Source organism: Ruditapes philippinarum, unplaced genomic scaffold (genome assembly GCF_026571515.1).
Source record: "Ruditapes philippinarum isolate M1 unplaced genomic scaffold, ASM2657151v2 ctg2471_1_1_1_1, whole genome shotgun sequence".
Classification (NCBI taxonomy): Eukaryota; Metazoa; Mollusca; class Bivalvia; order Venerida; family Veneridae; genus Ruditapes; species Ruditapes philippinarum.
Window position 1 is genome coordinate 87,597 of NW_026855096.1, and position 11,470 is coordinate 99,066.

Here is an 11,470-nt window from a genome sequence, read left to right on the forward strand (position 1 = left end):
TTTTTTGTGCCCCCACTATAGGGGGGGGGGGGGATTAAGATTTACCCTTGTCCGTCCATTCCCTTTTTGTGTCGCACGTAGCTCAAAAGTTATTGACCTAGAGTCATGAAACCTTACAGAAATGTTGATCAGCATGTGAAGTTGCACCTGGGTATTTTTGTGTGAATATATTTAGTATTTTTAGAATAATTGCCCTTGACTTAGTAAAAATTTGCAATTTTCAACTTGTGTCGCATGTAACTCAAAAAATATTTGACCTAGAGTCATGAAACCTTACTGGAATGTTGCTCAGCATGTGTAGTTGTGCACCTGGGTATTTTCGTGTGGATATTTTTAGTATTTTTATAGTTATTGCCCTTGACTTAGTAAAAATTTGCAATTTTCAACTTGTGTCACACGTAAATCAAAAAATATTTGACCTAGAGTCATGAAACCTTATTGGAATGTTGCTCAGCATGTGTAGTTGTGCACCTGGGTGGAGTGTGGGGGCACCCGTGTCCTATGGACACATTTCTAGTTCATCTATATATATAGCCAAAATTGATAATTAATAGGAGAGAGTGGCAAGTCCAGTCAGAAAAAAGCAAATACAGGGCTCAGACTCATTATAGGCTGTTTACATTGAGGATATTTGTTAAGTTCAGTGTAAGATCGGAATATATTTCACTACTAAACAAATTTTCTTTTTATTATATGCAAACAAACGTTAAAAAGGAAATTTTTACCTAATACTAAATGAATAGCGCGCCAAATAATTATACAACGTGACGTCATTTACGACGTCACTTTATTAAGTTGGTTTCCAGTTCTGTGTACGCTGGTATTTCACTGAAACAACGTAAGGGGCTTAAATTCAAAACAGTGAAATTATCAAATTGATAATTTCACTGTTTCAAACAGTGAAATTACCAGTTTTAATTCACTGATATATTTCTATAAACCATCGAAAAGCATGTAATAAAGGGAATTCTTACAGTGTATGAGATTTATTTTCTATGCTAGCATGTTTCTTATTACTGGATTATCAAGTGTTGAGGTCAAACAAATTACATACAATTATGTCATTGCTGTTTGCTTACCTTGTAACAAAACGATTTCTTTTCATTAACATACTTTTAATTCAGAGAAAAATTGTGTAAGAAGTTTGGTTATATAATCAATTGTTTCACTTTCTTTCAAGAAATTTCTTTCTAAAGATTTGTCTTCAACTAAATGTCTGTGTCATAATTCTTAATATATAAATAAAAAAAACCAGTCTGATGTCTTAAAGGATACGTTTATTATTATTTAGTATTATATTTATATTATAAATAACATGCTATTGATATTTGTTTTCAGTTGTAGATAACAGCAAGATACATATTGGTACAGGAGGAGCACCAATCAATGTTCCAACACCTATACCATTTACACGTCCCTCCATACTGCCAATACAGCGTACACCCTCCCCACCATCTAAAGGTGTATCACAGATATCACCTCAGACAGATAAACCTCCAGTGTCACCTCAGTCACAGAACGTGCCCTATGTAACCGTGACAACAAGGAAACCATTACCCGTGGTTTCTGACAACTCTAACCCACTGACTGGTGCTTTACCGTCTCTTTCAATGAGACCATATACAGGAGGTAGTACAGCACAACCGTTACAAGCTGCTGATACAGGTAATTATGTTACATGTAAACTTTTACAACTAGTTGCTTTTTAATCAAGTATGTAGACATATAATAGCATAATCAACTGGTTAAGATCATAGTTGCCAGCACCCATAAATCAATAGCATAAATCAATTGGTTAGAGTGCGAAACTTGTAATCTCAACATTGTGGGTTCCGATTCCCGGGCTGGCCAACTAAAATGTTTAATCAGTCTTTCCTTAGTTTATTTTGTACTGAGTATGAGTGCTTTAACCCATTACTTCATGAGCATTTTGTGAAAAATGGCTGTTTTCATTGAAAAGTCTCCCGTTACAAGTTCAAATTGCTATAATACTATAAAAACTGCTTCAACACTAATCAAAACTTGGCACAAAATGTTGACTGGACCATTGCACTTGCAACAACATGCTCAGGCTTAAATTTTCTGTTACCATGGCAACGAGGGGACATCTCAAAATTGCCAAAATCACTATTTTGCGTTGATTTTTTTCCATCAAAATTGATTTCAAAGTGCTGCACTTTCTCAATGGATTGAGATAGAGTCAAATGCTTTTCAGCGTTGGTTACACGTTACCCTTATGATCAATCTGGGTCATTTACAGCCTCTGACAAGTCCAAAATTTTTCTTGGCGATGAGGGGGACTCCGCCCCCCTTCAAACCCCCCAAACAGAAGGGGGCACATCCCCCTTCTGGCAACCCCCTGATGTTCTTTTGGTTGGGGACCCGTGCCGAAAAAGAGGTCACTTTTTTTTAACAACATTTCTCAAACAAAAAACAAGTGTTTGGGGCCTAAATAAGGCATTTTTTCATCATTTGAGACAACAAAAAAGGGGGGGGTGAAAAAGGCGTTAAAAGGCGTGTATATGAAGTAATGGGTTAACTGAAAATGATAAAAATACTTGAAATTACCCTAAATCGCGTTTTTTCATGTTTAAACATGGCCTGTCATATAAATTTGAAGAAAAATTGTTGTTTTGTAGATTTTTTTATTTTTTTCATTAACCCATTACTTCATGAGCATTTTGTGAAAAATGGCTGTTTTCATTGAAAAGTCTCCCGTTACAAGTTCAAATTGCTATAATACTATAAAAACTGCTTCAACACTAATCAAACTTGGCACAAATGTTGACTGGACCATTGCACTTGCAACAACATGCTCAGGCTTAAATTTTCTGTTACCATGGCAACGAGGGGACATCTCAAAATTGCCAAAAATCACATATTTTGCGTTGATTTTTTCCATCAAAATTGATTTCAAAGTGCTGCACTTTCTCAATGGATTGAGATAGAGTCAAATGCTTTTCAGCGTTGGTTACACGTTACCTTATGATCAATCTGGGTCATTTACAGCCTCTCACAAGTCCAAAATTTTTCTTGGCGATGAGGGGGACTCCCCCCCCCTTCAAAACCCCCCAAACAGAAGGGGGCACATCCCCCTTCTGGCAACCCCCTGATGTATCTTTTGGTTGGGGGACCGTGCCGAAAAAGAGGTCACTTTTTTTAACAACATTTCTCAAACAAAAACAAGTGTTTGGGGCCTAAATAAGGCATTTTTTCATCATTTGAGACAACAAAAAGGGGGGGGGGGTGAAAAAGGCGTAAAAAAGGCGTGTATATGAAGTAATGGGTTAACTGAAAATGATAAAAAATACTTGAAATTACCCTAAATCGCGTTTTTTCATGTTTAAACATGGGCCTGTCATATAAATTTGAAGAAAAATTGTTGTTTTGTAGATTTTTTTATTTTTTTCATTAACCCATTACTTCATGAGCATTTTGTGAAAAATGGCTGTTTTCATTGAAAAGTCTCCCGTTACAAGTTCAAATTGCTATAATACTATAAAAACTGCTTCAACACTAATCAAACTTGGCACAAATGTTGACTGGACCATTGCACTTGCAACAACATGCTCAGGCTTAAATTTTCTGTTACCATGGCAACGAGGGGACATCTCAAAATTGCCAAAAATCACTATTTTGCGTTGATTTTTTCCATCAAAATTGATTTCAAAGTGCTGCACTTTCTCAATGGATTGAGATAGAGTCAAATGCTTTTCAGCGTTGGTTACACGTTACCTTATGATCAATCTGGGGTCATTTACAGCCTCTCACAAGTCCAAAATTTTTCTTGGCGATGAGGGGGACTCCGCCCCCCCTTCAAACCCCCCAAACAGAAGGGGCACATCCCCTTCTGGCAACCCCCTGATGTATCTTTTGGTTGAGGGACCGTGCCGAAAAAGAGGTCACTTTTTTTAACAACATTTCTCAAACAAAAACAAGTGTTTTGGGGCCTAAATAAGGCATTTTTTCATCATTTGAGACAACAAAAAAGGGGGGGGGGTGAAAAAGGCGTTAAAAGGCGTGTATATGAAGTAATGGGTTAACTGAAAATGATAAAAATACTTGAAATTACCCTAAATCGCGTTTTTTCATGTTTAAACATGGCCTGTCATATAAATTTGAAGAAAAATTGTTGTTTTGTAGATTTTTTTATTTTTTTCATTAACCCATTACTTCATGAGCATTTTGTGAAAAATGGCTGTTTTCATTGAAAAGTCTCCCGTTACAAGTTCAAATTGCTATAATACTATAAAAACTGCTTCAACACTAATCAAACTTGGCACAAATGTTGACTGGACCATTGCACTTGCAACAACATGCTCAGGCTTAAATTTTCTGTTACCATGGCAACGAGGGGACATCTCAAAATTGCCAAAAATCACTATTTTGCGTTGATTTTTTCCATCAAAATTGATTTCAAAGTGCTGCACTTTCTCAATGGATTGAGATAGAGTCAAATGCTTTTCAGCGTTGGTTACACGTTACCTTATGATCAATCTGGGGTCATTTACAGCCTCTCACAAGTCCAAAATGTTTCTTGGCGATGAGGGGGACTCCGCCCCCCTTCAAACCCCCCAAACAGAAGGGGGCACATCCCACTTCTGGCAACCCCCTGATGTATCTTTTGGTTGGGGGACCGTGCCGAAAAAGAGGTCACTTTTTTAACAACATTTCTCAAACAAAAACAAGTGTTTGGGGCCTAAATAAGGCATTTTTTCATCATTTGAGACAACAAAAAAGGGGGGGGGTGAAAAAGGCGTTAAAAGGCGTGTATATGAAGTAATGGGTTAACACTTGGCATGCGAACATTCTGGAATATGGATATCTTTCTGTATCTTGCACTATCCTCCAAAATCTGAAATGACTAACACTTTTCTAGGGGACTCCATGGATGTTGACATACTCGTATTTTATGTGAGGAAACCATCCGGTTATATGCCAAGGTGCCGATCCATGCCTGTAATAATGCACAGAGGGAGGGATACATTAGATCTTCCTCAACCAGTTAACTTTAAAACCTTAACAGTGTCTGTGTAATTTAAAATTTAGCAAATCAATAAATCAATGTACATGTACATGCAATATAAAAAGTTCTAGTTATTTTGTATTATGTTTTGTTAAAGACAAGCCCATCAATAGATCTTCATCGTTTCAACTATTGTTTGTTTGTTTTAGAAACCTCAACAACAATTCTAGGAATGTCAGCAGGTGGTTTGGCCGGGGTGATATTAGCAACTATCATAGTTATTTTACTGGTTGTCTTGATAGCACTGTACTTGCGCCGCAACACAACGATGGGTCGACAATTGAAGTTTGGGTTGGATAATAATGACGGCTTTGAAAACAAGACTTACAGATACGATACTAACTCTGAACAAGTGACTGAAACTAGGGATGGTTTAAGTTTACGAACAATGAGTGAATCCAGTAGTTAAATTAGTGCTTATTTTGTCATTTTGTTTGTATGCATATTGTATCACTTAAGTTGATATGATTTAGTGTTAATACTCATTTATAGCCAATTATAGGTTGGGCTGTTCTGTTGCATTTGTTGTATTTTTGGTCTTAAGAATGTTGAGTTGGTTTGTTGCTGTTTTTTTTTTTTTACAAAAATGTGCAATGCAATATTTATGCTAAATATTTCGTGAAATAAATAGCTTTATTTTTTACAGGAGTTTATTTCTACAGGGAAAACATTTATTCTCAAGATATCTACAATAACTTATTTTGTATTGAAATTATTTGACAAAAAGTGAAGTTTACATAGGAAATGGTTGAGAATCAATAAATATATGTAAATGTGCAATATATAATGTGCAATGTTTTTTGGGGTTTTTTTTGTTTTTTTTTTAAATATTATAAAATGCAATATTGTTTTTAAAAGTCGGTTTATTTGAGTTGAGTGTATTTTACAATGCAGTTCTCTCATTGTTTCCCGTTTTTTAATACAAGTCATTTTATAGCAAAATATATCCAAGATTCAAATATATGTTAAACACGTAAAATTGACATTTTCTAGTGTATACATATCAGGCAGGATAATCTGCTTTTTTACATCCTGTTTACACCCCTGGAAGACAGGTCGCGTGCTTTACATGACGTCATACCTGCGCGCCTTTTATGAATGAACTGCATTCTTAACCCTTTCGCTGCCAGAGGGTTATTGTTTTATTGTTCACCTATTTGCCAGAGGATTTTCTAAGAAATTACTATATTATTAATTAATATAATTATTACTATTTGTTATTAATATTATTATAATAATAATTATATATGTTTCCAATTATGTTAGTATAATAATAATTATTGTCGATGGTATAATTTTCTTTATATTTATTATTATTATTATTATTATTAATTTATTATTATTACTATCATTCTTATAGAAAACGGCTAAAGCCGTCCATATGGCAAATACGCCGAAATTAACAGGGACGGCTTAAGCCGTCCCTATGGCAGTGAAAGGGTTAAAATGACATTTTTGCCGTTATCACGTTGTTAATGCATATGTTGCTGTAAGAAAAATGGCTAATATGCAAGGAAAATATTCAAACAGCGCCTGTCGTCACAGACAGAAATATTTAGCTCTCGGGTAACTGTTCATCGATATGTCAGCACAGCCTCGTTACCGCCGTAAACAGTTACCCTCAATTAAGCTAGATATTCCTGTCTGTGCCAGCAGCCGGTGTAAGATCCTTATAATCTACAATAAGACATTTGACTGATGCATGAAAATGCAAAATGAGCATATATATGTATTATATAATAAATAAAGGATTAACTTAATGTTGATACTAGTTTTAAAGCTATTTTTAAGCATAGTTTATGAATATTGATGAAATAAAGGAATTGGTCTGTCTCAAAATAATGTTAAATTTATTCAAGAATTTATTTGTATTATGTATACGTTATAAATGTATTATGTACAGATTAAATAAAGATAAGTAAACAGTGTTGTATTATTTAGAATTTCATTTAAGATTTGACAGGAAAATGTAATTATATCCTGCTAAAAGGAAGAAATATGACTGTACTGTATTGTCGTCTGCTCGCCTTACCTTATCAGTTGACGATTCCTAGGAATGAAAATGTTACATAGCAAGATATTTTTTTTACAGATTCCTTACAATACACCAGCGCAGGGCTCTAGCTAGACCAAAATTTGTAAATGACGGCTGTTGTACCATCTACACAGTAAAACTGCGCTTCATAAGCCATGCACATAACGTATTTAAGAAATTATACGACTAACTTGTTTGTTTAGCAGCATTATATATGGAGCTTACATTTACATGTAGTTGTAAACTGTATGCCTCCATCTTTATATCATTTAAAACTTTTAAAAAATTTCGACTGTTTTAAAAGTTTGTCATAAATGACTGCTGAATATTTTTAATAAAGCTATACATGTATATTTTCTGCAAAAATCATTGTCTGAATTAAAAAAATAAGAAAACGTCTAAAATGCTTGCGTGAAATAAATAAGGTAGTAAATGAAATTGCCTAAAAGTGAATGGCGCATGATCGGAATCATTCTCAACGGATAAAGCCCTTCTCAAAATAACAGAATCATGTTTTGATTCTGTTTACTTAGATATACAATAATTATGTGTGTTAAATGACAGAGACATTCTATTCTTTTCTCTTTTGAGAATCGGCCATAAGAATATGGAACCAATATATTTCTAGTATTGATAAATTTTATAAAAAATAACCGTTCTAGGCTTATTAAGTGTCCATCTGCCATTTCATTTACTGAAAAATACTAAATATGCATGCAAGTCGATTATATCGTACTAAGATTTAGCTTTATACCCTATAGCCATCATTTTATGAAAATAATCAAATAATATCATTGACGAAATATCCGTTCGGATACCACAGTTTTATATTTGGAACCAAGTCAAATATTGACCTAGCATTGAATAATAAATTGCAGTTAAGAAAAGCTGTCGACAAATTTATGAGATTTTAATAATTTCCCACCTGTTATTTAACTTCTGGAGGTCATGTCAAGTAGACGACAATGAAATATTTACTTTTCAACCGAACATAAAAGGGAAGTAACCTCTGATGACATAATTGAATTACTAGGTCAGCAAATAAATGATATAAACACCTCGATCATAATTAGATTTTTTATTATGAATAGACTGAAGTATATTCTGTATTCCAGTTTAAAGGTTTCCAAATTCTATTAACTAAGGTCAAGTCAAATCGTATTTACATACGATCGGTGCACATGACCCTTGTGGCTGAACAGTTGCCTTTAATGGTTGAAAGCCCACCATTTTTATCACTGCGTTATCGTTAAGAGGTGACTAAATGGGTTCGAGTAACTGGACATCTCTTACCTCCAGCAGGTGAGATGTTTTTGACCCTGGTGTTGCTATGAAGTTTGTAATACTCGAGGTTAGCCAAAGTCATCTTTCCTGTTTCGGAGCCATATGACCTATACTGTGTTGATGCGCCGTAAAATCAAAACAAACGAACAATATGTGCATTGATGATGCAGCTCACACTTTCAGGTGGCCATATCCACCAATCACTTAAAATAGTAATTTATTATTATAGTAAACAGTATGGGATTTAAATCTTGAAGATACACATATGATTAATCAATATGTTTATTAATTGAATCACTCATCCAGACTTTTTTCATTTTGTTTTGTTATTGAAAGCATTTTAGGTAACAAAGTGTAAGCTCCAATTGCCGTGTATTGTAAAAGAACAATATAAAAAACAAAATGTTGCATAATTTAAGAAGCATATTAATTACATGCGATAATTATTCAAACTTTATTTCCAGTAATAATGTATAATTCAAAACCAGGCATGGTTTATATACATTGCATTCTAAATCACAGATCGATTTAAACACAATACTATAGTTGTACAAGAGAACTTCATTATGCATTAGAGAATACATGTAGTTTACTTTTTTACTAAAGAATCCATTAACTAAACTTTATTGAGATCTTATAACTTTGGAATGATAAGGTATAAATTATGTTTTTTGCGGGGCGAACAGAAAGACGAAAGCTTCATCGAATGTTCAGAAATATTTGAAACTGCCGCCTTGACCCTAGATCCAGTGGCGTAATCAGCTTGATATCCACAAGTCATCTTAAATCATATAGAGGATATTTGTTTAGTTCAGTGTAAGATCAGAATATATTTCACCGAGTGAGCACCAAAAGGTATATTTCACGAGTGGCGCAGCCACGAGTGAAATATGAACTTTTGGTGTTCACAAGGTGAAATATATTTCGATCTTACACTAAACTAATCAATTTTTCTTTTTATTATATGCAAAGAAACGTTTTAAAAAGAAATTAAACCTAATACTGAATGAAAAGCGCGCCAAATAATAATACAACGTGACGTCATTTACGACGTCACGTCATTAAGTTGGTACCCAGTACTGTGCACGCTGGTATTTCACTGAAACAACGTAAGGGGCTTAAATTCAAAACAGTGAAATTATCAAAGTGGTAATTTCACTGTCTCAAACAGTGAAATTATCATTTTTTTTTCACTGATATATTTCTATAAACCACCGAAAAGCATGTAATAAAACACAATAATTGAGCCGCGTCATGACAAAACCAACATAATGGGTTTGCGACCAGCATGGATCCAGACCAGCCTGCGCTTCCGCGCAGTCTGATCAGGATCCATGCTGTTCGCTATCAGTTTCTTTACTTGTTATAGGGTCTGTAAGCGAACAGCATGGATCCTGATTAGACTGCGCGGATGCGCAGGCTGGTCCGGATCCATGCTGGTCGCAAACGCATTACGTTGGTTTTGTCGTGACGCGGCTCATATCATTTATCATGCAATATGTTTGTTTTGTCAAGGACAAAATCCTAAATTTCGTTGGATTTTAAAGGGATATTCAGGCAAAATAATGACAATAATATTAAAATGATCTTTTGTACTTAACTCGCGCTAAAATGACATTTCTAAAAGTTTCAGCATAAATTTCTGTTTAAATTCTATATATTTTGGATTTGAAGCATAAATATATCTATATATGTTGAACAAAATTTAGACGCCAATAGAATTACCGAATAATTTTAAAACAAGTCAGGTGACTTGAACAAATCGTTGAAGTTACATTAACAGATACTGTGGATATTGTATGATTGAAACAAACCTAAATCATTCATTTGACATGTTCTTTAACGTTTCCAGAGTTCACTGTGACAACTATTGTGAAATCCTAGCGCTCTAACCTGACCCACGCGGGTCAGGTTAGGAAACCGCCATTTAATTCATTATATGGAGAAAAGTTTTGTTCCTTTGACTGTCTAATATATTTATTTTGAGGGCATTTACAGAATTAGGAACGAAAAATTCAAAACTAAGAAATGAAAAATTTTGCCTGTGTCTCCCTTTAAATCCCAACAAAACATCATATATATGTCCTAGACAGAACAAACATTGCATGATAAATAATTGTGTTATGATTTAAGATGGATTATGGGCCCATTGGGTCGGGTGTGGTTGTGTTATTTATAATTTATAAGTAACAATAATTTGTATGTACACAAATGTCACGATAAAAAAAACAGATTTCTGATCTGATCTGATCTTATCTACGATTTATACGGCGGATGATAACTAGAGTCGTCTATAATTACTGTCGAACTGTCTGAATAGGTTTTTTTTCCTTTACAAGAAAATAAATGCTATATTTTCTTTAATAATTCTCCCAAAAACATTCATTACAAATAATATAAAGCTCCACGACAGAAAAAAAATGAAAAAGCAAAATAATTATTTATCTCAATTTAAAAACGAAAACAGTTTATTCATTTTCATATTCTTTAATAAAACACAACATATTTGTTTAAGTTCAATGGTCTTCTAATGTTTAAGTCAAATAAAATAAATATATGTTCTTTTCTGTCCTACTTTCCGATCAGATCTATGAACAATGTAATTAAAACAATAAACTTCTCGTCCGTTTCCTAAGACTGCATGCAGGCTTTAATAGCAGAAAAGACAGTAAATTTAATTAAGGAAGAAGAAATAAAAGTTTTATTTATATTGGTTCTTTATAATAAATCTTTCACCGCCTCATCGAATGAAGTAGTTAAATAACAAATAAATTACATAGAGGATATTTGTTTGTTTCAGTGTAAGATCGAAAAATATTTCACCGAGTGAACACCAGATGCAATATTTTCCACGAGTGGCGTAGCCACGAGTGAAAATATAATAGCTGGGGTTCACGAGTGAAATATTATTTGATCTCACATGTAAAACAAACAAATTTTCTGTTTATTTCATGATTTTTTAACGATTTTTACACCATTTTACTAATTTTTGCCGCGTAACGTCATGCTCTTATCTTCATGACGTCATCAAATAATGACGGTCACAATGTTGAAGCAAAATATAATTCCATGATTATTTTTAGATTTTAGATGTTTTTCAGCACAACGTTCGTAAATTATTACTT

General features: G+C 33.9%; 1 protein-coding gene across 1 annotated transcript in view; it reads left to right on the forward strand.

Annotated features, from left to right (window-relative positions):
• Nucleotides 1-6,952, forward strand: part of LOC132742102 (uncharacterized) — a gene marked incomplete at its 5' end in the record, with an annotated part of 93,678 nt that extends 86,726 nt beyond the window's left edge. The window contains 2 exons of the mRNA XM_060730422.1: nucleotides 1,339-1,665; nucleotides 5,176-6,952. Coding sequence (XP_060586405.1) covers nucleotides 1,339-1,665; nucleotides 5,176-5,435 — 587 coding nt within the window. The remainder of the gene's footprint in view (nucleotides 1-1,338; nucleotides 1,666-5,175) is intronic.
• Between the last annotated feature and the right edge of the window lie 4,518 nt (nucleotides 6,953-11,470).